This window comes from Myotis myotis, unplaced genomic scaffold (genome assembly GCF_014108235.1).
Source record: "Myotis myotis isolate mMyoMyo1 unplaced genomic scaffold, mMyoMyo1.p scaffold_m19_p_19, whole genome shotgun sequence".
Taxonomy (NCBI): Eukaryota; Metazoa; Chordata; class Mammalia; order Chiroptera; family Vespertilionidae; genus Myotis; species Myotis myotis.
In genome coordinates, this window is record NW_023416323.1 from 30,005,439 (window position 1) to 30,033,344 (window position 27,906).

The 27,906-nt window shown below is 43.9% G+C and overlaps 1 protein-coding gene and 1 pseudogene across 9 annotated transcripts in view; both read right to left on the bottom strand.

The window, feature by feature from the left end:
• CDH1 (cadherin 1) overlaps window positions 1-27,906 on the bottom strand; it is a 91,351-nt gene that overhangs the window by 3,028 nt on the left and 60,417 nt on the right. For 2 of the 9 annotated variants that reach the window (XR_004973652.1, XM_036346377.1), the window contains exons 9-24: window positions 25,846-25,989; window positions 25,568-25,723; window positions 24,650-24,794; window positions 22,896-23,071; window positions 22,509-22,631; window positions 20,010-20,153; window positions 19,732-19,887; window positions 18,862-19,006; window positions 17,301-17,476; window positions 16,906-17,034; window positions 15,402-15,581; window positions 14,203-14,447; window positions 7,245-7,390; window positions 3,487-3,711; window positions 2,932-3,162; window positions 397-527 (exon numbers count right to left, since the gene is read on the bottom strand). Coding sequence is in view for 8 of the 9 variants with exons in the window: in XM_036346377.1 (XP_036202270.1) it covers window positions 397-527; window positions 2,932-3,162; window positions 3,487-3,711; window positions 7,245-7,390; window positions 14,203-14,447; window positions 15,402-15,581; window positions 16,906-17,034; window positions 17,301-17,476; window positions 18,862-19,006; window positions 19,732-19,887; window positions 20,010-20,153; window positions 22,509-22,631; window positions 22,896-23,071; window positions 24,650-24,794; window positions 25,568-25,723; window positions 25,846-25,989 (2,652 nt within the window). In the remaining variant the exon portion in view is untranslated. Of the gene's footprint in view, window positions 1-395; window positions 528-1,272; window positions 1,369-2,931; window positions 3,163-3,486; window positions 3,712-7,244; window positions 7,391-14,202; window positions 14,448-15,401; window positions 15,582-16,905; window positions 17,035-17,300; window positions 17,477-17,627; window positions 17,704-18,861; window positions 19,007-19,731; window positions 19,888-20,009; window positions 20,154-22,508; window positions 22,632-22,895; window positions 23,072-24,649; window positions 24,795-25,567; window positions 25,729-25,845; window positions 25,990-27,906 lie in introns of those variants that run through there. The other 7 variants (XM_036346380.1, XM_036346379.1, XM_036346378.1 and 4 more) reach the window with 7 other exon arrangements.
• Window positions 11,125-12,271, bottom strand: LOC118674503 (annotated as a pseudogene).

Below are 27,906 nucleotides of genomic sequence, written 5' to 3' on the forward strand. Positions count from 1 at the left end.
TAACTCAAGGGGAAAAAATATGAAGCCAGATCAGCTGCTCCCTGTCAAAGCTAACTTGAATGAAGTTCATTTCCTGAGACCAGCAACGAGGAGAGTAGGCTCTGGAGTCAGACTGCCTGGTTCTAGTGCTTCCTAGCTGTGTGACTTTGGGCAAGCTGCTTAACTGCTCTGTGCCTCTGTTCAGTAACTTGAGTGCAGAACGGTACGCATTCGATAAACGTAAGCAAGGTTGTGTGGATGACGATGGCTAGTGACAATGTCTATGTTCTTGGGCAAGGCTTTAGAAAAACATAATAGACAAAATGACACAGAGCTATTTCCAATGTCCGCCCTCTAACCACTGCTTCTTCCAAATAAACTGCCACTAAGATTTTTACCACAGTTTTTAAAACCCACCTGGTCCTCTTCCCCACCTCCTTCTTCATCATAGTAATACACGTTGTCCCGGGTGTCATCTTCTGGGGGCAGTAAGGGCTCTTTGACCACCCGCCTCCTCCGGACAAATAGCAGCAGCAGCAGAATCAGGACTGTAAGGGGAAGACAGAGGTCAAGAAGGCCATACGCGGCGACTGTCAGCACACGCTGTCTCGCACACCAGACGGATGGCTGTTAGACAACCCACGTGGCGATGCTCACATCCCTGCAGGTAACATACGCATTACAGCAGACCGGACAGTATGTGAATTCAAGCGCGGTCTTGAATTCACAACTGGATCTGAAACCAATCGGTTATTTTCCAAAGCCTGAGGGAAAGTGTTCCAAGCAGTGGACATGGTACCAGTAAAGGCCTTGCATGGTGTGATTCAGGAAGGGGAGGTCAGCCAAACCGGTTTGGCTCAGTGGATAGAGCACTGGCCTGCGGACTGAAAGGTCCCAGGTTCGATTCTGGTCAAGGGCATGTACCTGGGTTGCGGGCACATCCCCAGTAGGGGGTGTGCAGGAGGCAGCTGGTCGATGTTTCTCTCTCATCGATGTTTCTAACTCTCTATCCCTCTCCCTTCCTCTCTGTAAAAAATCAATAAAATATATTAAAAAAAAAAAAGAAGAAGGGGAGGTCAGCGTGGCTGTAGCAGGATGAGTGAGGGGGAAAGAAGTGTTGAGGAGGTCAGAGGGGTAGCCAGGACATGTGGACCATTGGAAGGACTCTGGTTCTGAGCGAACTGATGCCACTGGAATTTTGTGAGCAGGGTGGGGCCAGCCTAAATGTGATTTGACACATGCATATTATTGTTAATCAATTATAGGGGTGGGGCATAGACTATTAAAAATCACCTGGTATATACCTTATCTTCTCTTAAGATAAAATCATGCAAGCAAGCTTTAAAAGCTGTTTAATTTCCAGGGTTTTCATCTGATCTTGGGATAATTCTAAGATATACAACTAACATTTAATGTTATAAAAATTTAAAACTGTTTATTGTAAATAGCTCAGACATAGAAGATACTGTGTCACAGCAAGATTCAAAGCCACAAGATAGGCATTTTGCAAGAAAGCACATTGTTCCAAAGGTGCGAAGGCGAAATACCCAAAACTATTTGCAAGAGGAAGACAGTCCACCCACTGTTCCAGGCATACAGAAAATTTGGATACAAATATTGGGTTGTTCTTATAATAATTCAGATGGAGAATATATGGCTGGAAAATTAGCTGATTATGGGCATAAAATTGATTATAGTGTTTCATAGAATGAAAGATGGCTGCTATCTTTGTTCTTGTTAGAACAAGAAGATCCCCTGGAAGAAATACCAGATTCCTCCCTGGCTGGGTAGCTCAGCTGGGTAGCGCATCGTCCCCGTATGCCAAGGTTGCAGCTTTGATCCTTGCTCAGAGCACATACAAGAAGCAACAATACAAGAATGCTACTGCCTGAGGGACTGGTACTACCCTGAGAAGTACTACCCAGGGGGACTGAGCACATACAAGAATGTAGAATTAAGTGGGACAATAAATCGATTTTTTTGAAACTGTAAAAACATCTGTGTCAACCCTAGGTGGGCTAGGGTTAGATAGTATCCGTTTTAAACACTACAGCAGAAACCGCCAAATTTTTCCCAGTGTCCTTTTTCTCCTTCATTCTTTCAGTCATTGATACTCGCTGTTCACCCCACACTCCACCCCTGCCCTCTGCTAAGTTTTAATCGAGCACATGGTCACCCAGTTAGAGTGGGGACTTCCAGGTGTGGCTGTGTTTGGGCCAAGGGGGTGTGAGTGAAGGTGATGTGTGCAGTTTCCAGATGTGCCCCTTCCCCTTCCTCGATCACCCCTCCTCTAGGATGGAATGTGCGGAGGTGAGCTGGCTGGCTCCGACCATGCTGATGAGGACAGCATCCCAAGGCCTTGCTGCCCTGAGTTGGTCTCAGGACCTGCCATGTCCAGCATCATGTGGGAGCTGGTTAGAAATGCTGAATCTGAGGCCCCGCCCCAAACCTACTGGATCAAAACTGTCATGTTACGGAGAGACACAGGTAAAAAACAACAACAAACAAACAAAGAGGTACAGGTCATTTGTCTGCCCATGAGCTTGAGAAGTACTACCCTGATGGATTGAAAGAACAGTAAAACAGAAGGACTGGGCCCCTGTTGACTTAACACACTGAGGACCAGCAGTTTTATTGCTAGCTTTACCCAGTGGCCAGATAAGTTTCCACTGAACGAGTACAAAAAACGTTTTACATAAATGTTTAGGGCACGCTTTAAAAGTAAATACCCATTGCACTTTGAAGTTATTTATTACATGTGCTTACAAGCTAGTATCTTTTTAAAGAATTCTCATGATTGGCCACAAGCCTTAGAACAGAAAACACAAGAATTCTCGTGATCCGTCCGCAATGTGTTAATACAACAGGTGGCCTTCCAGTCCTGGACCTCTGACCTCTGAAATGTTCAGCAAGTGATAAACTTCCCCCATTTTAGAAGTCAGCTGTACTTACTTAGCAAAGCAAGGATGCCTCCAAGAATCCCCAGGATGGCAGGAAGCTGCAATCCACCTTCGACAATGGCTGCGTTCCTCTTACAGCTGCTGACGGCCCCTTCGCAGTCACACACATACACTTCTAAGGTGGTCACCTGGTCTTTGTTCTGGTTATCCTCCAGCCTGAGGTTTATTTTGTAGTCACCCAACTCTAAGGTTTTCTTTGGCTTCATAATGAGAGATTCATGTTCTAGAGGAAGCAACAAAAATAAATGATGGGATCAGGAGAGAAAAAAGTTTACTGTCGAGTAAGATTATTAAGGAACTCAAGATGTTCCAAAGCTGCTTGGATTGGAGATTACTGAGCAGTATGTTCCAGAGTCAACCAGCAGGGAAGGGGGGCGTTTGGTGGCGGCCTCAAATGTAGAGGGGACAAGGAAACAAGCATCGAATGAAAGGGGTGACATCTGCAAGTTGAGAAGGGAATTCGGAAGGGAGGGTGGGGGTGGGGGTTGGGGGTGGGGAAAGCACGAAAGTCAGAGCAAAGTTTCCAAAATGAGAGGCGAGTTCCCACCTGGGTCATTGTACTCAATGGTCCAGTTGACACTTGCCCCGTGAGTTAGTTCTGCCGTGAAGGGCGATGTGTTGGGGGGAAGATCTGGATCAAAGATGTTGATGACATGAGGCTGTGGATCCCTCTGGCAGAATTCCAAAGATCGAGGTTCTGGTACAGGGGCATTGTCATTCACATCGGAGAGGACCAGGAGAAGGGTTCCCGTTCCAGTAGCCAGTGGAGAACCTAAGAAGAAATACATAGGATATACCACAGCTTGGGAACATTGATGAATCCCTACTGCCTCCCATAGACTGAACCCAAAGCTTGTCCTGGCTCTTCAGGGGTCACCTGCCCACAGAGCCTCCTATCCTGCCAATCCCAGGGCATCCTCACTCCTGGTTGGGCAGGTCTCCGACATGCTAAATCACCATTTTGATAACAATTATTCAAGTTACTAGAGGCCCGGTGCACGAATCCACGCACTGGTGGGGGCAGATCGGGTTGGGCCGGCTGGGGAAGGGGCCACAGGTGGTAGGCTGGCTGGCCCCGCCCTCTGGTCAAACTCCTAGTCAAACTCCTGGTAGAGGGGGTCAATTTGCATATTAGCCTTTTATTCTATAGCAGTGATGGCGAACCTATGACATGCGTGTCAGAGGTGACACGCGAACTCATTTTTTTGGTTGATTTTTCTTTGTTAAACGGCATTTAAATATATAAAGTAAATATCAAAAATATAAATCTTTGTTTTACTATGGTTGCAAATATCAAAAAATTTCTATATGTGACATGGCACCAGAGTTAAGTTAGGGTTTTTCAAAATGCTGACACGCAGAGCTCAAAAGGCTAGCCATCACTGTTCTATAGGATTCCTCATACCAAGAGCACCCTCCTTCCTCCTCTTCACCTATCTTTATTCATTCATTAAATTCCACCACTCTAAGAAGTCTGCATTGCCCCCACCAGTTCTCCCTTTTCTAAACTTCTATGGCTTTAAGGTTATTAGCAAAGGGTTTGAGCCTTGTAAAATAGCTCCAAGTAGATTTTCAAAATAGATTTGGAAGCTCATACACACTTCTTTAAAAAAATATATTTTTTATTGAGTTTTAGAGAGAGAGGAACGGAAAGGTAGAGAAAGAGAGAAGCATGGATGTGAGAGAGCAACATCGATCAGCTACCTCCTGCATGCCCCCCACCAGGGATCGAGCTCACAACCTGGGCATGTGCCCCCACCAAAATTGAACCGGCAAGCTTTTGGTGCATGGGACAATGCCTGAGCTACACTAGCCAGGCCTTACACACTTCTGTTTGCATTTCTTTTATATCCTGATACACTGGCTAGCATATGGTAGTAAAAAAAAAAGTAGTTACTCAAGGAATCATCATCATCATCATCATCAGTATTAGTATATTATAGGGGGTGGGGAATAAAACCCAGGGGACTCTATCTCAAACCTGTAAATAGTTATACCTGGGTGGCAAGACTGTAGTGATTATTTTTCTTTTGACCATTTTTTTTTTAGTGGTTAAAAAAACAGTAACCACATAGCATAAAATTTACCATCTTTTTAAGTATACAGTCCAACAGTCACCTTGTTGTAAAACAGAACTTTTTCACCTTGCAAAACTGAAACTCTGTATCCATTAAACAATTCCCGGTTCCTCCTCCAGTTCCTAGTAACCACCACTCTACTCTCTGTTTCTATGAACTTGACTTTAATCCTCACATTAGTGGAATTATACAGTATTTGTCTTTGTGTGACTGGTTTATCTCAATTAGCATAACGTCCTCACTGTCCATCCATGTTGCAATATGTGATGGATTTCCTTCCTTTTTAAGGTTGAATAATATTCCATTATGTGTATATTCCATTATGTGTGTTATTCTTTCATCGGTGGGTAGATTTTTTTTTTTCTACTTTATCATGTGAATCTTCTTGTTTTAACAATGAGCATGTATCACATTTTTTTAAAGAAAACTTTTTTTAACGAGCTGATAGATTTTCTGATGAAACTTCATTCTTCTCGTAGACCTACACTGAGAACTACTGAGGCAAGCACAAAGTAACATTTTAAGGAATCATTTAGAATGAACACATTCTGGCCAAATTAGGAAAACAGCTATGCTCCTCCCTTCATAGGCTGTCTATGAGTGCTTCTAGACTACAATGGCAGCAGAGACCGTATGGCCTACAAAACCTAAGATATTTACTTCCTGGCCTTTACAGAAAGTTTGTTGGCCCTTGGTTTAGATACCGTTCCCACAACTCATCTCAGGCGGGGATAGGGAATTCCCATGCAGCCAGAGACAACTGGCCAGTGTGGGACTGCAGCTGAAGCCATGGGTTAGCTTTCCCTTTATGCAAAAGCATTCTGTGCCCTAGCCAGTTTTGCTCAATGACTACAGCGTCAGACTGCAGACCAAAGGGTCCTGGGTTCGATTCCAGTTGAGGGCATGTACCTTAGTTGCAGGCTCCTCCCCAGCCGGGGCCCTGGTTGGGGCTCGTGCAGGAGGCAACCAATCGATGTGTTTCTCTCACATCGATGTTTCTGTCTTTCCCTCTCTCTTCCACTCTCCCTAAAAATCAATAGGAAAATATCCTCAGGCAAGCATTAATAACAACAAAAAAGCATTCTGCGAATAGAGCCCCTTCATGGCTGTATTTGCCTTGCCCTCTGCTTTCCAGATTATCAAGTCTGGAATTACTACCTCAGGAGGTTGAGAAATGAGAAAGGGGAAGAGAATTTAATCACAGGAAGCTAGCAGGTCTCTTTAAAAGTAATTCTGCACCCTAGCCAGTTTGGCTCAGTGGATAGAGCATTGGCCTGCAGACTGAAGGGTCCCAGGTTCAATTCTGGTCAAGGGGACATGACCAGGTTGTGGGCTCGACCCCCAGTAGGGGCGTGTGGGAGGTGGCCGATCAATAATTCTCTCTCATCATTAATATTTCTCTCTCGCGCGCGCGCTCGCTCTCTCTCTCTCTCTCTCCCTTCCTCTCTAAAATCAATAAAAAAAATATATTTTTTAAAAAGTAATTCTACTTCTGAGTATCTACTTCAGGGAAGTAGTTGCACATAGAGGCATGCACAGGATGTTTACTTATCACTCATGTGAATAGTGAAGAACTGAAAACAACTTTCAATGATGAGAGGGAATCAATCATTGAGTGGCCGCCTCCTTCACACCCAACACCGGAGATCAAGCCAGCAACCTGGTCATGTGCCCTGACTGGGAATCGAACTGTGACCTCCTGGTTCATAGGTTGACGTTCAACCACTGAGCCACACTGGCTGGCCAATAAAAATATTTTTAAAAAACCACACACAGAAATAGTCTGGAAGGAACCACACTTAATAATGAGGATGATGATAATAAAAATAATGACAGTCCTCATGGAGCATGTACGATGTGGCAAGCACTCTTCTGGGCACTTTTTACATATAGCAACTCATTAAGTTCTGATGGGATATTATAATTCTGTCAGATAAAGGAACTGAGGGACATAAAGGTTAGGTAATAAGTTCAAGGTCACACAGGCACTGAGCTTTAATCCTAGGATTTAAACCCAGACAGCCTGGCTGCGGTGGGGAAGGAGTGGGGTTCAGGTATAGAGAAGTGGTGAAAAGGAACTTCTGCTTGACTGAAATTATTTGCATTTTTGACAATGAGAATGGTTTTGTTAAAGAAAAAGAATGAACTCATGCTTCCAAAAGAAGGGTGGGGGGCAAAGAAGTGAGCAAGGCGAGGCAGCAAAGCCAGGGAGGAAGGGTGGCCTTACCATTGTCAGTAGCTATAATGAGGGCTGTGTATGTGCTGTTCTTCACGTGATCAATGTCCTCTCTGTCCATCTCGGCCCGGGTGGAAATGGCACCGGTGTCCGGGTTAATCTCCAGCCAGTTGGCAGCATCCCGCCAAATCCGATACCTGAGAAGGCACAAGCTCTGGCTTAGAATTGGAACAGTGAATCGCATGTAGCTGATGAATTCTAAAGCTCCTCTTTGTTGATCAGTTCCAACTTCTCTACAATTTTGACTTCCATATTTTCTTTTAAAATATCATACCTATGCAAAAGTTGCCAGAAAAGCAATGATAAGCATCCATGTACCCTTCACCTAGATTCACCCGTTGTTAATATTTTGCTATCTACAGAAGCTGACACACATTTACATAATGTCTTGTTTTGCTGAACTCACAAGAATATGTTCCAGACATGATGTTCCTTAACACACTGAAATATTTACGAGAAATCATCTCCAAAGAACAAAGGCATTCTCTTATATAACCAACAATGTGATTTTCAATTTCAGAAAATATAACCTTTGATAAAATACTATTAATAAACATATGGTACACATTCAAACTGTCAATTTCCCCCAAACTGTCCTCACACTACACAGGTGGATGGTGTGTCCTTGGTGCATCTCATTAGGAGGTACATGGTGTCTGTATGTCCTTTTATTGATGTTCCCTTTGATCACTTGGATAAAGGAGGGGCCAACAGGCTTCTTCCCAGTAAAGGTAAATGTTTCCTCTTCGCAATTAACCTATACTCTGAGGGGAGATCATCTGAGAATATCCTGTTCAACTAACTTTCCTCCCATAGATTTAGCAACTGTGGATAATTCCCGCCTGAATAATGAGTACTATGATCCTTATGTATTTTTCAAAGCAAACCCTTTCAGAGTTTGGCACCACTCAGCATCCCCACCATTAGCATTTGGAGATTTGGTGACTTGGGGGTGGGCCGCTATAGTGGCATTTAAAAATATATATATATTTTTGTTGATTTCAGAAAGGAAAGGAGAGGGAGAGAGAGATAGAACCATCAATGATGAGAGAGGATCATTGATTGGTTGTCTCCTGCATGCCCTCTACTGGGGACTGAGCCCACAACCCAGGCATGTGCCCTGATCGGGAATCAAACCGTGATCTCCTGGTTCATAGGTTGATGCTCAACCACTGAGCCAAGCTGGTCGGGCTATAGTGACATTTAATGGTAGGTGTGAAACAGGCTAAAACTCCTTATGGTCATGCAGAGCAAAAAGAATGCTTTATTCAAAATGCCAAGTGAGTTCTTTCCATCATCTTTCCATGCCTCCATAATGGTGCACATGAATGTCCTGGCTGATGTTCTCAAGAGGATCAATAATGCCAAAAGGAGAGGTTCTTATTAGGCCGCGTTCCAAAGTCACCATCCGGTTTCTAACTGCGATGATGAAGCATAGTTACATTGGCAAATTTGAAATTATTGATGATCACAGAGCTGGGGAAATTGCTGTGAACCTCACGGGCAGGTCAAACAAGTGTGGAGTAATCAGCCCCAGATTTGATAAGCAACACAAAGATCCTGCTCCCATCCCATCAGTTCTGTTTCATTGTACTGACAACTCTAGCAGGCACTGCACCATGAAGAAGGAAAAATCTGGGATTCTTTTTCTAGGGATGTAATATATACATGCAAATAAAATGTGTTACAACAACAACAACAACAACAACAAAGGCCAAAAGCCAAGAGAACACTGTTAAGCAACTCCTTATTAGGAGTACAAAAACCAATCCAACAGAAGACACAACGGCGTGACAAACATGACAAACAGGGCAATACTGCTCAGTTACTCATTGGGGTCATGGAAAGACTCAGAAAGGCAAGCAAAGAAACCTAAGGAGGTAAGAGCCTTGGATAGCTATGGGCCTAGCCCCACCTCCTTAGAAGTGCAAAGCAATGAACCACACAGGGTGAGTGGTCTTTATCCAAAGGGCGGCTACACGGACTATTCAGACTTGGTCCCTGACCCAAGGGAGGCTTTGAACTACCTATTTCACTACTGCAAGCTACGATATCAACCCAGCCTGGAAACCCCTAGAACAAAAACACTACAACGTTATCTTAGTTCTTTACTATCCCTTTGAAGTTTGATTAAAAACACATCTTTTTTGGCATGGCTCAGTGGTTGAGCATCAAACTATGAACCAGGAGGTCATGGTTCAATTCCCAGTCAGGGCACATGCCTGGGTTGCAGGCTCCATCCCCAGTGAGGGGTGTGCAGAAAGTTGCCGATCAATGATTCTCTTGCTTTTTTTTTTTTAAATTGTTTTATTGCTTAAAGTATTACAAAGGGTATTACATATGTCTCCTTTTTCCCCCCGCCCTTGACAATCCCCTGGCTTCCCCAGTGTCTTATGTCCATTGGTTATGCTTATATGCATGCATATAAGTCCTTCGGTTGATCTCTTACCCCCCCCCCCACTTCTGCCCCCCTACCCTCCCCAGCCTTCCCGCTGCAGTTTGACAGTCTGTTTGAGGCAGCTCTGCCTCTGTATCTATTTTTGTTCCTAAGTTTATAATGGTCTTTATTATCCATGAATAAGTGAGATCCTGTGGTATTTTTCCTTCATTGACTGGCTTATTTCACTTAGCGTAATGCTCTCCAGTTCCATCCATGCCGTTGCAAATGGTAAGAGTTCCTTCTTTTTTACAGCAGCATAGTATTCCATCGTGTAGATGTACCACAGTTTTCTAATCCATTCATCTACTGATGGGCACTTAGGCTGTTTCCAGATCTTAGCTATGGTGAATTGTGCTGCTATGAACATATGGGTGCATATATCCTTTCTGATTGGTGTTTCTGGTTTCTTGGGATATATTCCTAGAAGTGGGATCGCAGGGTCAAATGGGAGTTCCATTTTTAGTTTTTTGAGGAAACTCCATACTGTCTTCCATAGTGGCTGCACCAGTCTGCATTCCCACCAGCAGTGCACGAGTGTTCCTTTTTCTCCGCATCCTCTCTAGCACTTGTCGTTTGTTGATTTGTTGATGATAGCCATTCTGACAGGTGTGAGATGGTACCTCATTGTTGTTTTGATTTGCATCTCTCATATAATTAGCGACTTTGAGCATGTTTTCATATGTCTCTTGGCTTTCCGGATGTCCTCTTTTGAAAGGTGTCTATTTAGGTCCTTTGCCCATTTTTTGATTGGATTGTTTATCTTCCTTTTGTTAAGTTGTATGAGTTCCCTATAACTTTTGGAGATTAGGCCCTTATCAGATATGACATTGGCAAATATGTTTTCCCACACAGTGGGCTTTCTTGTTGTTTTGTTAATGGTTTCTTTTGCTGTGCAGAAGCTTTTTATTTTGATGTAGTCCCATTTGTTCATTTTCTCTTTAGTTTCAAGTACCCTAGGAACTGTATCAGTGAAGAAATTGCTTCGGCATGGCTCAGTGGTTGAGCATCGAACTATGAACCAGGAGGTCATGGTTCAATTCCCAGTCAGGGCACATGCCTGGGTTGCAGGCTCCATCCCCAGTGAGGGGTGTGCAGGAAGTAGCTGATCAATGATTCTCTTGCTTTTTAAAAAAATTTAAATTCTTTATTGTTTCAAGTATTACATAAGTCTCCTTTTCCCCCCATTGACCTCTCCCCAGCCGCCCCCACCCCCCAGCACATGCCCTGACCCCCTCAACCCCCACCCCATCTGTATCCATTGGTTATGCTCATGCATGCATACAAGTCCTTTGGTTGATCTATTATCCCCTCACCCTCCTCAATGATTCTCTTTCATCATTGATGTTTTAATCTCTCTCTTCCTCTCTGAAATCAATATAAATATATATTTTTAAAACACATCTACCCCCCCACCCCCCCCTTTTCCAAAGGCTTTATTGGTAAATGTGCTTCAGAAAAGAAAGATCGACCCTATTGCTTCCCAGTCAATGGAATGAAGAACTATGTGGGTGGGTCTCTCCAGGCATCACTGTCCCTGTGTTCACCACATTCAGCCCCGCCCAGACCATGGCCACCACAGGCCCCGGGTTCCAGCCTGGGGCAGAATGGGCGGTCTTTCAGCTCAACGCTGTGCTGCTTCAGGAGTTCCTTCCTCAGCGGCCCGAAGGAACTTCATGGCCACGAGCGGAATCTCTTCTGCTCGAAGCACTTGATGTTGCCCACCAGGCCGCACTGCCGTCCGGCTGGATGGCGATGAAGGAGCGCTTCCTGTTAGCCATGGAGGGAGAAGCGGGCAGGCAGCAACCGCTGCGCTGCCAAAAACACATCTTATCCCGCCCTCATATTTTGTACCATGAAGAAGAATCCTTGGATTATGAGCAGCACATTGACTGCATGTACAAAATTATGGTATTTTTAAAGCAAACCTCAAACATCAGAAGATTTCTTCTGCAAACACTTCAGCATGTATCCTGTATAGAAAAGGTTGGTTATTTATTTATTTATTTTGTTAATCCTCATTGGAGGATTTTTTTTCCCCATTGATTTTTAGGGAGACTGGAAGAGAAAGGGTAAGACAGTGAGAAATATTGATGTGAGAGAAACACACCAATTGGTTGCCTCCTGCAGAGGCCCTGACCAGGGCATGGGCTGGGGAGGAGCCTGCAGCCGAGGTATGTGCCCTTGACCAGAAATGAACCCGGGACCTGTTGGTCTGCAGGCCGACGCTCTAGCCACAGAACCAAACTGGCTAGGGCAATAAGGTTTTTTAAAATACATAATCACAATGCCACTAACACCCACAACAAAAACAATAATAATTACTTAATGTTCATCTAATGCCGAGTCTTTGTTCACATTTCTCTAATTGCCTCAAGAGTGTTTCTGATAGTTGGATTGTTGAACCCGTAGTCAAGCACAGTCTACACATTACAGCTGGTTGGTTAGTCTCTTAACACTTTCTTCTTTTTTTTTTTTAGTTTTTTTTGTTTTAAATATATTTTATTGATTTTTTACAGAGAGGAAGGGAGAGAGATAAAGAGTTAGAAACATCGATGAGAGAGAAACATCAATCAGCTGCCTCCTGCACATCTCCTACTGGGGATGTGCCCGCAACCAACGTACATGCCCTTGACCGGAATCGAACCTGGGACCTTTCAGTCTGCAGGCCGACGCTCTATCCACTGAGCCAAACCGGTTTTGGCGAGTCTCTTAACACTTTCATCTACAGCAGTCACCCTCACCCTTTTGCCATTTATTTGTTGAAGAATTATGTCACTTGTCATACAATTCCCACATTCTGTATTTGGCCAACTGCTTCCTCTTAGGATTTAACTTGTTTCTTCATTCCCTGTAATTCTTCAAAATCGGACCCTAAGACTTGATTAGATTCTGTTTCAACTTTTGTTTTCTCCAAAAACGATTTCTTAAGTGGCGCTGGGCATGTGCTGTCGTATCCCACCAAGTGGCACATCAAGGCGAGTTGTCATTGCTTTTTTAGTAAATGTTAAAATTAATCAAAGATGTGCGTGCTATCGGCCTGGTTCCTTCATTTTAAAATTCCCCATCGTCCTTGAGCTAATGATGCTCGCAGCCTCTAAGATCACTGACCGGACCCTCCACACAGCTCATCCTGTGCAGTGCGCACGTGGTTTAAAGGTATTTACAAGCCCTCTCATTCAGGTTACAAGTAACACTTCCGGAAAAACCTCAGAAGTTGAAGTCACACTTAAACTCTTTCCATCTGCTTCTTTTAAGTTTCGTAAGTCACATGCCCGGAGGCTAAAACACAAATACCGTCCACAACAATAACACACTCAATTACCAAACAAACTTGACTCTCCTCTGGATTTTTAATGTATTTTTTTAATTTTTCAAATATATTTTTATTGATTTCAGAGAGGAAGAGAGAGGTAGAAACATCAATGATGAGAGAGAATCATTGATTGGCTGCCTCCTGCATGTCCCACACTAGGAATTTAGCCTGCAACCTAGGCATGTGCCCTGACCGGGAATTGAACTGTGACCTCCTGGTTCATAGGCTGACGCTCAACCACTGAGCCACGCTGGCTGGGCTTGCATAACATTTTTATAAATAGTACAGAGGTTCTGACAGATTCCTCTAAAGTAGGTATTAATAAGTAGAAATCTAGCTCTCTGAGAAGAGGAAGTGAGTACAACAGAGGAAAGGCCTCCATTACCCCCTGGAAACCACACTTACTAACAAGACACATGTGTGTCATATTTGGGTTTGTGCTTTAATAGTTTTTCCTAGTCAAACCCAGCTCTCAAAAGTTTAGAACACTGTTGCTGTTGGTTTGTGCGTATTTTCAGTATCTGTGGCTGTAATTTACACCATAGAGGTGCCTTCAAGTTTAAAAAGAACAATAAACTACTTATAGACAACTAGAGGCCTGGTGCACAAAATTTGTGCACGGGGGCCTCAGCCCGGCCTGCACCCTCTCCAATCTGGGACCCCTTGGGGGATGTCTGACATCCCTCTCACAATCCAGGACTGCTGGCTCCTAACCGCTCACCTGCCTGCCTGCTTGATTGCCTCTAACCCCTCTACCTGCCTGCCTGATTGCCTCTAACCACCTCTGCCTGCCTGCCTGCCTGCCTGATCGCCTCTAATTGCCTCTGCGTACCTGATCGCCCCTAACCGCCTCTGCCTTGGCCCCGCACTGTGGCTTTGTCCGGAAGGACATCCGGAAGACATCCGGTCTAATTAGCTTATTACCCTTTTATTAGTACAGATACCATATATGTAAATTAAAACCACATTCCTACTATACTACATGAACTCAAAGAGAGGAAGCATGGTAATCCTAGAATGGCTAGCTATAGAGGGAGGGGGAAAAGGTGTGGGGAATGGAAATAAAAAGGAAATTTTAAAAAATAACAATTAAGAGAAGGGTCTTGCACAGACCAATGATGATAAAATGTTATAAATTAAGTATTTTATATACATGCACCCAGTTGCTCCAAGTCAGTTGCAAAATCCACACTTACGTTATCTTCTGGTCCATGAACGTGTCCGGATCCTGGGCAGTGTACGACGTGATTTCCTGTCCCACTGGAAAGTCTTCGGGCACCTCCACTCTCTTTTGGGGAGGCATGAAGATGGGGGCTTCGTTCACATCCATCACATCCACAGTGACCGTGGCTGTGGAAGTAGACAGAGCGACGTCAAAGGCGACCTTATTCGTCACTGTCACGTAGAGAATGTACTGCTGCTTGGCCTCAAAATCTAAGCCCTAAAAAAAAAGTTTTAAAAATGTTATATTAGTAGAAAAAACAACAACAACACTTAACTATCACTAGCACGTAACTCAAGAGCAGGGAGAATGCTCATATCCTGTCTGACATGCTGTCCATGTAATAGCAGGTGGACAGGAGATCCTGTGTGACTGGGAAACTGAACCTCTAGGCCTTAGGTATGTTTCCATACCTAAGAAAGCAGGAAAACTGGCTTACCTCACACTTAATAATAATTATTATTTAATAATAATTATTATTTTTTAATAATTTTAAAAATCACTCATGCCCGGCCAGCATGGCTCAGTGGTTAAGCGTCAACCCATGCACCAAGAGATTGCCTGTTCAATTCCCGGTCAGGGCACATGCCCAGGTTGGGAGCTGGATCCCAGAGAGGGACATGTGGGAGGCAGCCAGTCAATTTTTCTTTCTCATCAATGTTTCTCTCTCTCTCTCTCTCTCTCGCGCGCTCTCTCTCTCTCTCTCTCTCTCTCTCTCTCTCTCTCTCTCTCTCTCCTTTCCCTTCCTCTCTTTCTAAAATCAATTTTTTTTAAAAAAAATCACTCAACTTCTTATTTTCAAGTTTCCAAGACATCTTTCAATCACAGTCATATCTGACCCACTTCTGAAATAATTTAGGAAAATAGCAGAGACCAATAAACCATTTTTGCTCTCATTTGCAAAATGGATAGTAGGCAAATGCTCCAAGGAAAGAGCCTAGTAAAACACATGGTACTTCCTCTTCAATTTTAGGATGCTGGGTAGGAGCTTCCTGACTTCTCACAGGAGCCTGAAGAGTCACTGCAAACCCCAAATGGTCCACAGAAACTGGGAAAGCCAGCCACCTCTACCCCGAGAATATCATGTTAATTTACTGAGAAGGCACCAGGGACAAGGGAGTAGGCAGCTAGCTGGGCTGTCAGTTTCTGCATCTTGCCAAGCACCATACAAACCTTAGCCGTTTTCAAAATGCCATCGTTGGTTACTGGGTCTGTGGTGACAACAAACTGGCCTTCGTCATTTATTACAGTGTACACGGCCTCCCACGCCGGGGTTCTGGGGAGGTCGGCATCCGTCACTTTGAGTGTAGCGATGACGACATCAGCCTCGTTCTCAGGAACCTGCCCCTGGTACTGCAGAACAAGGGAGAAGAGGGGTCACATATGACATCCTGAGACACGATAGTGAAACCAGGTCTCAGGGGGTTGAGGGGATGCTCAGAGGAAGTGGCCACTCAACCAGAAGGGCCCTTCTTTCCTGGCGGTGGATTGGCTAGCACTTGGGAGTACCTAAAGCAGCTTTCCAAGGCCCTGGCTATCCGGGTCCCTCAGCAGACTCTGGCTCAGTTGTTGAGTTAAGAATTCTAAAACTCTAAACTTAGTCTACAAGGTCCTGCAGGACCCACCTCATTTGGCTCGCTGCACTGTTTTGCAGTTCTTGCTATGCATCAAGCTCCCTCTTGATTCAGGGCATTTTGCCTATGCTGATCCTTCTGCCCGCAACACTTCCATCCTCCCCTGTCCCACACTTGCCAACCTCCTTTCAGGTCTTAGTATAAATGTTACTCCCTGGCACACTGTCTAGGTGAGGGCGGCAGACACTGCTAATTGCCTACTGAATATCCAGTCTCCCCTTCGTCACTGATGGTAATGTTGGAGGCAGCAATGTTCCCAAATAAAATACTCTATTTTGAGTCTTCCTTTGCAGACAGCAGTTGTTAATGAGATGTAACCGAACTTTGTGGGATGGATCTTCCCAGAAATAAGAGGACTTAACTTAGCAGCAAAGCCTTTTGCACTCCTTGCCCTTGCCTGGGCCACAAGGTGACACTGAGGATGGAAGTCATGCCCCAAGACAAAGCAGGCTTGGTCTCTATTGACAGAATGGACTATCTACCTCTGGATTTTTTGTGACACAAAAGAAAAAGCCAACCCGATTTGTTTAAACCCCAAGAGTCTAGTCTTTGTTACTAAGCATTGAGCTGATTTCTAATTAATACAATAAGATTTAAGGTTCTTTTGTGGGGCTTAGTCCCTTCTCCTGCACCGCATTTAATATAATTGCACACAATCATCCGTTTAAGTCGTCTAACATCTCCCTAGATAGACTATCAACTTCATGAGAATGGCATCTTGGTCTGCCGTGTTGGTGATAATATCTCCAGGGTCTAACATAGTGCCTGGTATAAATTCAGAAAATGTTTGTTCAATGAATAACTAGAACCTGGTAAGATTTGCTACCAAGATGCACAACACAAGGACATTGGCTTCAATAGATGCTTTCTGTCACTTCACAAAATTCTGCTAACAGGCACCAGGTAAAGACAACAGCCACCCCAATCTGTTTGTTTCTTAAAGTTCACTAGTCTGGGCAAAGTTTTCAAAGGCTTCACTCAGGAGCAGTTGTAAAGCGACCAAGGACCTTCCTTTGGAAACCATCAAGGAGTTGCAGAATTACCGTGGTTGGGTCAAATTCTGGAGGGTTGTCGTTGATGTCAAGGACCGTGATCACAGCTTTCGCAGTTGTGCTTAAGCCGTCACCTTGAAGGTCAGCAGCTTCAATCACCAGAGAGTAGTTGGGAAACTTCTGCAGAGATCGAACACACTCAAGTTAGGAACCACAGCCACATCAGCCCAGCCCATAGGATAGACACAGATATTTTATCATCTGCTTAAATGCCAGCCTAGCAGCCTGTCCCCTAAGCACAAAACCTCTGCACACATGTTTGGATGCAAAGCTCAGACCATGACCATATAAGTGGTAACTGGCCTCAGCAGAGTTTTAAGTTGTCCATGGATTTAGCTAATGTGCATTTGCCCACAACACCCTCTGGATCTCATCCCCCCACTAACCTCACGGTCCAGCCCGGTCGTGAGCACACTGATGACTCCTGTGTCCTTGTTGATGGTGAACATTTGCTCATGAGGCTGATTAGGCTCTTGGCTGATGATCTTGTAAGCGATGGCCGCGTTGTAGGTGTTCACTTCATCATCCGCGTCTGTGGCTGAGACCTGCATCACGGAGGTTCCTGGAAGCACCGAAGGAGAGGAAGACAGTCAAGCTGCACTCCAGGCTCTGGGCAGTACTGCTCAACTCAACTCTGTACAGAGCGATGAAGGCGGGGCCCCGGGAAACACTGTGTCACAGGGCTTCTGATTGCTAATTTCCAAATTTCTTACCAAGGTGATACCAGAGGAAGAAAGCCTTCCCCCAGATGAGCAGTGTTCCAAGAACTCAGTTTTCCCAGCAAATATTCTGTGTGGAGGTGGATGTGAGGAGGATATGGGAAATAGAGTGAGGGTTAAACTAAAACATTTTGCCACATCTCTTATACTAAGTGAATAGCCTGAAAAATAGGAAAAATCCCAAGACTTCTGCAATTGGCTTCTAGGCCACAGCTTCAACTGAGAGAATGGATCCTTTGAGATTATTGCCTTCAAGGTGGGAGAAAATATTTATAACACATGTTACTAATAGGACTACTTGTAGGACATCTAAATAACTCTAAAAGTTTATAGGAAAAAGGTATATAGCCCAAGGGAATAAAAGGGCAAATGACTTGAATAGATGAGTCGTCAAGGAGAAATTCAAGCCTGTCTGGTATGGCTCAGTGGTTGAGTGTAGACCCAAGAACCAAGAAGTTGCCGGTTCAATTCCTGGTCCCGGTACATGCCTAGGGTTGGGGATTGGTCCGCAGTGCGGGGTGTGCAGGAGGCAGCTAATCGATGATGTTTCTCTCTCATCAATGTTTCTATCTCTCAATCCCTCTCCCTTTTCCTCTCTCTAAAAAAAATTCAATAAAAACATTAAAAAAAAAAAAAAAGAAACTCAAATGGCTAACAAACATAAGATGCTTAGCCTGTTAATAATCAGAGAAATGCAATTTTAAATTGTACTGAGAAATCATTACACATTGACTAAAGCTAAAAAGTCTAATAATTCCAGGATATACATTGCTGATGGAAGTGCAAATTGGTTTGACCACGTAGGAAAACAATTTATCACCATGTAGAAAAGTAGGCAAAACTAACAAGATTTTATCTAGAGGCAAATACACACATGGTAGAAGACAAAAACAAGCAAACAAGGGAATAATTACCACAAAGAACAGGGCAGTGTCTACCTCTAGGGAAGGAGAAAAAAATGTGATCAGGAAAATTATATGAAAAGTTCATACTACTGTTTAGTGAAGGAAGGTTGTGTTTAAATCCCTCTGATTTTATACACATTTTTAAAGACAGAGTGCTACATGCGTATGCATACACACACACACACACACACACACACACACACACACACAGTGGCTTTCAAAGAAGTTATGCCCACAAGAAGGGCCTGATCCCAAGCGCCAGCCCCAACACACTGGGGTCCAGAGAACCTAAGCATCTTCCTGGATATCTGGCTCCTCCTTACCTGGGAGAGCACCTTCAAAGACAGACCCCTCAAACACCGCTTGGATGAACTCAGGCCTGTTGTCATTCTGATCTGTCACTGTGATCACAATCTCCATCGGATCCTCAATTGCATTCCCGTTGGAAGACACAGCGTGCGACAAGAGCTGCAAGAGCCAAGGGAGGGTTACTTGGGCCCCGAGGGGAAAAGCAGTGGGAGAAGTGGCCCGACCAGAGAGTGGGCTCCACGTGGTGTCCCCTCCTTCCCACTCTCTGAGACCTGAGTGCATGGACACCTGCAGCAGAGCCCTTTTCTCACACACGTGCTGCTGCTCCAATGAGGTCAGCACACTGGCTGAGAGCATGACATGTGAAGACCTGAGGGCTGGAGAACACACCCACCAGGTCAGAGTCCCCACTCCCTAATGAGGGTTGGGGAGCCAGACCCAGGAGATAAAGGGGGAAGCCTAACACTCAGACTTTTTCCAAGCAGGGTAAAATTAGCCCTGGCCACTCCAGGCTAGTGTGTCCTCCGGATTTTTCTGCATTTGGCATCAATACATTACTTCCAAGTTTCCGTAAGCTCACTCTGCTCCTGGGCCCAGAAATGGTTTTTGCTCTCCAACATCATCACTGGCCTCTACTTTTAGCTCCAATAGGCTGATATCCTGGGTCCAAAGTTATGCATGACGCATAAGGACGCTCCCTGCTTTATTCCTAACAACCCCCATATCCAGGTTCTCCCGTCATTTCTCTTTATCAATAGGTCTCAAAGTGGCAAATTAAGCCCCTCATACATCCAGAGTCTCGAATCTAGGGATCCTAATCAGTTGACCAAACAATTTGGGAAAGATGGGACCCCATCATTAATAAGCACCTAAGAGATACTCACTGTGTACTTGGCAATTGCTTCTCTATCCAGAGGCTGCGTCACTTTGAGCCATCCTGTCTCCCTTTCAATAATAAACACACCGACGGGGGGTGTGTCAGCTCCTTGGCCAGTGATGCTGTAGAAAACCTGTGTCTCTTTGTCTTTGTTAGACTTGATCTGAAGACAAAACAGACACAGAATTAGCAAGGGAGGGTCCTTACATTTGGTCTTTCTCCTTCCTCTCCTTGGTGCTTCTCTGCCAAATTCCTCCCAAAGAAATAGAGAACACCCTTCTCTACCTGGACCAGTTTCTTAGGAAACGGGCCTTTCTCATTTTCTGGGCAGCTGATGGGAGGGATAACCCAGTCTCTCTTCTGTCTTCTGAGACCATGGTGGGAGTCAGGAAATGTGAGCACTTCCGTCCAGGCTTTAGGGAGAAAATCCTAAAAGGAAAAGAGATGAAGAACATAATGAGATAATTCATGAGAAATAATGCCGACCAAACAGTCCAAACTATCCAGTCAGCATCTCCATCCTTGTGGGGGCAACAAGTGATTTTATGTTAATAACAAAATTAACAGCCAAAACAAAATACAATGAACCCCTTTGCCATAATAAAGAAAGTGTTCTCTTTTGATCTTCCTTACTATCCAGAGTTCAAGTAATCATTATACATGCACGATGATAGATATGTGGGTTTCATGTTATTTTGTAAGTATTTTAAGCCTACAATGTCACACTTGTCATGCTTTTTAAATTTTATTTTTCCATTCCAGCTTACAGTCAATATTATTTTGTACTAGAGGCCCAATGCACGAAATTCGTGCAAGAGTAGGCCTTCCTTCCCCTGGCTGCCGGCACCGGCTTCCCGCTGGCATCTGGGACCTGAGCTTCCCTCACAGCCCCGGCTTCATCAGGAAGGTCGTGCAGTCTAATTAATATATATATTAATTTCAGGTGTACAGCATAGTAATTAGATAATCATATACTTTACAAAGCACACCTGTCATTTTTATTTATTTATTTTTTTTAATATATTTTATTTATTTTTTACAGAGAGGAAGGGAGAGAGATAGTTAGAAACATCGATGAGAGAGAAACATCGATCAGCTGCCTCCTGCACACCCTCCACTGGGGATGTGCCCGCAACCCGGGTACATGCCCTTGACCGGAATTGAACCTGGGACCCCTCAGTCCGCAGGCCGACGCTCTATCCACTGAGCCAAACCGGTCTCGGCTGTCATTTTTAATAGAACAGTATACTCCAATGATTTTTGTATCAGAGCTTTTTCAACAACTGGATATCCTGGGGTTTTAATTTCTTTTCCGTTATATTTTTGCTAGGGTTATAGGTCCCCAAATAGAGTTGTCAGCCAAAATCAGTAAGTTTTGGGAACTGGTACTAAGAACTACTTTGTGATCAATACAATTCTCTTACTCTTGTGGTGTCATTATATCCATAAGGTGTCCATTTGCTCTAACAGAAGCTGTTGGGATGGAAACCAAATCCATCCTTTGAGACTTGTATTGAACAGTTTTCATGTGTGATAATGATAATGTTATGCAAACACAGGGAAATAAGATAGTGGTTGATGGAAGGAAAAAAAAAATCTTCCAAATTGTCTAAGTGTTTTAAAGTGATCAGTGGTAACACGGTCAAAGTTCCAGAGGACAATCCCATCCCCCACCATCTATAAAGTCATTGGTCACTGTTTGCCCAGTGTGATTCAAACCCTAATTTCTGGGGGTTTTCAAATTTGACTCAAAATGCACAAGACAAATATGAGATGTGACCAAATATCACCACAAAATCCTTCCCAATTCTGCATACTTCTCTCTCTCTCTCTCTCACACACACACACACACACACACACACACACACACCATCTCACCCTCACATTAACATCCTAGAGAAGCAGTCCTGCCTGGGTCAAGGGCAGGCTCTGAAGTCAGCTCCTGGCTTTGAATTCTCACTATGGCACTTCCATCTCCTGGGGAGATTATTTAACTTCTCTGTTCCCCTGTTTCCTAATGTCTAACTGGTTGAAAAACTCTGAGTTATGGCTTTAATGAAGTCAAGTTTGGGACGTGACTCCAGCAGAGAACCAAGCACAAACCCGACTGTCAATTCTGTAGCCTAAGCATAACCACCACCATCTTGCACCGCCATGGTGGCGACCGGCACTGATGAGGGCACACAGTCACTTGCTCCACTGAAGAGGAAGACAAAGGCCATGCCTTGCTGACATCAGGATTACAGAATATTTTCAGAGAATGAGAATAAATGACGATGAGCACTGTGCTGGCAAAACATAACATTAACGTCTCCATGTGTAAAATTAAAGGGAACCGTGCCTAAGCATACTGGACATGGAATTCGTCCCTCAGAAAAAAGGAGACACTAGATTGAGAAAACCCACCAAGAAAGAGAAAGACCTGCAAAGTCAGATATAAACTTATTCTCCCACTGCCCAAGCCCCCACTTTAGTTGGCTATAATTAACAAATAAAAATAGTGCCTGGTATAAACTCAGAAAATGTTTGCTCAATGAATAAATAGAACCTGGTAAGACTTGCTACCAAGATGCTCAACACAAGGACATGGATTCAATAACTGCTTTTGGCCACTTCACAAAATTCTGCGAAGAGGCACGAGACAGACAACAGCCACCCCGATCGGCCTGCTTCTTAGTTTAAAGTTCACTAGTCTGGGGAAAGCTTTCAAGGGCTTCACGCAGGAGCAGTTGTAAAGCGACAAAGGACCTTTCTTTGGAAACCATCAAGGAGTTGCAGAATTACCGTGGTGGGCTCAAATTCCGGAGGGTTGATGTCAAGGACCGTGATCACAGCTTTTGCAGTTGTGCGTAAGCCGTCACCTTGAAGGTCAGCAGCTTCAACCACCAGGGTGTACTTGGGAAACTTCTGCAGAGATCGAACACACTCAAGTTAGGAACCACAGCCACATCAGCCCAGCCCATAGCATAGACACAGATATTTTATCATCTGCTTAAATGCCGACCTAGCAGCCTGTCCCCTAGGCACAAAACCACTGCACACATGTTTAGATGCAAAGCTCAGACCATGACCATGTAAGTGACAACTGGCCTCAGCAGAGTTGTAAGTTGTCCATGGATTTAGCTAATGTGCATTTGCCCACAACACCCTCTGGATCTCTTCCCCACTAACCTCACGGTCCAGCCCGGTTGTGAGCACGCTGATGACTCCTGTGTCCTTGTTGATGGTGAACATTTGCTCATGAGGCTGATTAGGCTCTTGGCTGATGATCTTGTAAGCAATGGCCGCGTTGTAGGTGTTCACTTCGTCGTCCGCGTCTGTGGCTGTCACCTGCATCACGGAGGTTCCTGGAAGCACCGAAGGAGAGGAAGACAGTCAAGCTGCACTTCAGGGTCTGGTCAGTACTGCTCAACTCAACTCTGTCCAGAGCGTTAAAGGCTGGACCCCAGGGACACACCATGTCATGGCTCTTCTGATTGCTAATTGCCAAATGTCTTACCAAAGTACTAGAGGAGGAAGGAAGACTTCCACCAGATGAGCAGTGTTCCAAGACATTTTGGGTGAGGGTGGATATGAGGGGGAGATGGGAAATAGGGATACGGTTAAACTAAAACATTTTGCATGACTCTTATACTGAGTGAATAGCCTGAAAAATAGAAAGATCCCGAGATTTCCACAATTGGCCTCTTGGCCACAGCTTCACATGAGGGCATGGGTCCTTTGAGTTCATTGCCTTCAAGGTGGGAGAAAATATTTATAACACAAGTGACTGACAGGACTAGTTCCTGGGACACCTAAGTAACTGGAACAGTTAATAGGAAAAAGACAAATAGCCCAAAGGAATACAAGGGCAAAAGACTTGAATAGACAAGTCGTCAAGAAGAAACGCAACCCTGCCTGGTGTGGCTCAGAGGTTGAGCATCAACCCAGGAACCAAGAAGTCTCTGGTTCGATTCCTGGTTGGGGCACCTGCCAAAGGCTGGGGCTCAGCGCCCAGTGGGGAGTGTGCAGGAGGCTGACAATCAATCATGTTTCTCTCTCATCAATGCTTCTATCTCTCGATCCCTCTCCCTTTTTCGCCCTCTAAAAAAATGAATAAAAACTTTTTAAAAAGAAAACGAAGAAACTCATAGGCCAACAAACATATGATCAGATACTTACCCTATTAATAATCAGAGAAATGCAATTATAATTGCACTGAGATATAATTCCTCATTGACTGAAGCTTAAAAAGTCTAATAATTACAGGACATACATGGCTCTTGGGAGTACAAACTGGTTAGGCCACCTTGGAAAACAGTTTATCACCATGTAGCAAAGTAGGAAAAAGTAACAACATTTTTATCTAGGGCAAATTCACACACAGAAGACAAATTGAGGCGGGGGGGGGGGGGGGGGGAAGCAAATAATTACCACAAATGTCAAGGCATATCTACCTTTATGGAAAGTAGAAAAAATGTGATCAAGAAAATTGTGTGAAGGACTTAAACTCTGGCAAGGATCTATATAGTGAAGGAAGGCTGTTTTTCTTTTTACTTTATTTTTTTTTTTAATTTTCTTAACATTTTCTTTCTCTAGGTTTTTTTTATTGTAAGAGTACAGTATATAATACATATAACAAACAAATATGTGTTAATCAACTGTTTATGTTATTGGTAAAGCTTGGAAAGTTTGTTTTTAAACCACTCTGATTTTATACAGTTTTACAAATAGTGTGTTGCATACATGTTCAAGCACAGTGCGAGCGCATGCGCGCGCACACACACACACACAAACACACACACACACACACACAAACACACACACACACACAGCGGCTTTCAAAAGGTTCTGTCTACAAAAAGAGCCTGACCCCAAACCCCAGCCCCAACACACTGGGATCCAGAGAACCTAAGCATCTTTCTGGATATCTGGCTCCTCCTTACCTGGGAGAGCACCTTCCACGACAGACCCCTCAAAGACCGCCTGGGTGAACTCAGGCCTGTTGTCATTCTGATCTCTCACTGTGATCACAATCTCCATCGGATCCTCAACTGCATTCCCGTTGGAAGACACAGCGTGCGAGCAGAGCTGCAAGAGCCAAGGGAGGGTTACTTGGTTCCCGAGGGGAAAAGCAGTGGGAGAAGTGGCCCGACCAGAGAGTGGGCTCCACGTGGTGTCCCCTCCTTCCCACTCTCTGAGACCCGAGTGCATGGACACCTGCAGCAGAGCCCTTTTCTCACACACGTGCCGCTGCTCCAGTGAGGTCAGCACACTGGCTGAGAGCATGACATGTGAAGACCTGAGGGCTGGAGGACACACCCACAAGGTCAGAGCTCCCATTGCCCACATGATGGCTGGGGATCCAGGCCCAGGAGATAAAGGGGGAAGCCTAAGACTCTGACTTCTTCCAAGCAGGGTAAAATTAGCCCTGGCCACTCCAGGCTAGTGGCATCACGCATTTGGCATCTATGTGTTACTTCTCAGATTCACTCTTCTCACTCTGCTATCAGGCCCAGAAATAACTCTGGACGTATGAGGAGCTTGGTTTTTGCTCCCCAACATCATCACTGGCCTCTTCCTTTGAATGAGGGACTTTTGGCTCCAAGAATTGGTTGATATCTTGGGTCTAAACTTATGCATGATGCATAAGGACTCTCCCTGCTTTATTCCTAACAACAAAAATAATTTAACAACCCCCATATCCATGTTCTCCCGTCATTTCTCTTTATCAATAGGTCGCAAAGTGGCAAACTAAGCCTCTCTTATGTCCAGAGTCTCGAATCTAGGGATCCTAATCGGTTGACCAAAAAGTTTGGGAAAGATGGGACCCCATCATTAATAAGCACCTAAGAGATACTCACTGTGTACTGGGCAATTGCTTCTCTATCCAGAGGCTGCGTCACCTTGAGCCATCCTGTCTCTCTTTCAACAATAAACACATGGATGGGGGGTGCGTCAGCTCCTGGGCCAGTGATGCTGTAGAAAACCTGTGTCTCTTTGTCTCTACTAGACTTGATCTGGAGACAAAACAGACACAGAATTAGCAAGGGAGGGTCCTTACATTTGGTCTTTCTCCTTCCTCTCCTTGGTGCTTCTCTGCCAAATTCCTCCCAAGAAAATAGAGAACATCCTTTTCTACCTGAGCCAGAGTCTTAGGAAATGGCCCTCTGTCATTTTCTGGGCAGATGATGGGAGGGATAACCCAGTCTCTTTTCTGTCTCATGAGACCACGGTGGCAGACAGGAAATGTGGGCAGTGCCGTCTGGTTTTCAGGCAGAGAGTCCTAAAAAGAAAAGAAATAAAAAAAACATAATGAGGGAATTAAAAGGCATTCAAATTGGAAAAGAAGAAGTAAACTTATAATTAATCGCAGATGACATGATATTGTACATAGAACACCCTAAAGACCCCATCAAAAAACTACTAGACTTATTAAATGAATTCTGCAATGTAGCCAGATACAAAATTAACACCCAGAAATCCATAGCTTTTTTATGCACCAATAATGAATTCACAGAAAAAAATTTTTTAAAAAAATCCCATTTACCATGGCAACAAAAATATTAAGATACCTAGGAATAAACTTAACCAAGGAGGTAAAGGGCCATTAAAATACCAACAGCATATTCCAAAGACCTAGAACAAACTCTCCAGGAATTCATCTGGAATTTAAAAAAAGACCCCGAATTGCTGCAGCAATCTTGAGAAAGAAGAACAAAGTTGGTGGGATCACAATACCAGATATCAAGCTATATCACAAAGCCACTGTCCTCATAACTACCTTATATTGGCACAAGAACAGACATATAGACCAATGGAACGGAACAGAGAACCCAGAAATCAACCCCAGCCATTATGCTCAATTAACATTTGACAAAGGAGGCAAGAGCATACAATGGAGTCAAGACAGTCTCTTCAACAAATGCTATTGGGAAAATTGGACAGATACATGAAAAAAAATGAAACTAGACCACCAACTTACACCATACACAAAAATAATCTCAAAATGAATAAGGGACTTAAATGTAAGACAGGAAACCATACAAATCTTAGAAGAATCCATAGGCAGGAAAATAGCGGACATATGTCATAGCATTATCTTTACCGATACAGCTCCTAGGGCAATGGAAACTAAGGAGAAAGTGAACAAATGGGACTACATCAAAATAAAAAGCTTCTGCACAGTAAAGGGGACGATCAACAAAAGTACAAGAAAGCCCACTGCATGGGAGAACATATTTGCCAATGTTATATCCAATAAGGGTTTAACCTCCATGGGCAAAGGACCTAAATAGACACTTTTCGAAAGAGGGCATACAGAAGGCCAAGACATCTATGAAAACATGCTCAAAGTCACTAATCACCCGAGAGATGCAAATCAAAATGACAATGAGGTATATGCACTTTACAATAGCTAAGATTTGGAAATAGCCTAAGTGCCCATCAGCAGATGAGTGGATCAAAAAAATGTGGTACATCTACACAATGGAATACTACACTGCCATAAAAAAAGAAGAAACTCTTAATATTTGAAACAGCATGGATGGACCCGGAGAACTTTATGCTAAGTGAAATAAGCCAGTTGGAGAAAGATAAATATCACATGATCTCATTCATTTGTGGAATATAATGAACAACATAAACTGATGAAGAAAAAAAAATAGAGCCTGAGAGAAAAATATTTTAGAATAGATGTAATCCTCTTAGTTGCAGAATTTTAATATTTCCTACAACTTTTGAGATATTATACTATGTTAGTACAGTTTGGGAAATATTATTATATCTGAAATCTTTTTTTAAAAAAATATTTTCATTGATCTCAGAGAGGGAGAGGGAGAGAGAGATAAAAACATCAATGATGAGAGAGAACCATTGGTCAGCTGCCTCTTGCACACCCTCCACTGGGGATCAAGCCCGCAATCCAGGCATGTGCCATTGACCGGAACCGAATCCGGGACCCTTTAGTCCACAGGCCAAGGCTATCCACTAAGCCAAACCAGCTTGGGCTCTAAAATCTTTTATTTTTGGCTTGAAATATTAATGTTTATTGCATGGAAAAAAATAAAATTTGATTTATATTTTTTTTAAAAAAGGGCAAAGGACCTAAATAGACACTTTTCAAAAGAGCACATACAGAAGGCCAAGAGACATATGAAAACATGCTCAAAGTCACTAATCATCTGAGAGATCCAAATCAAAA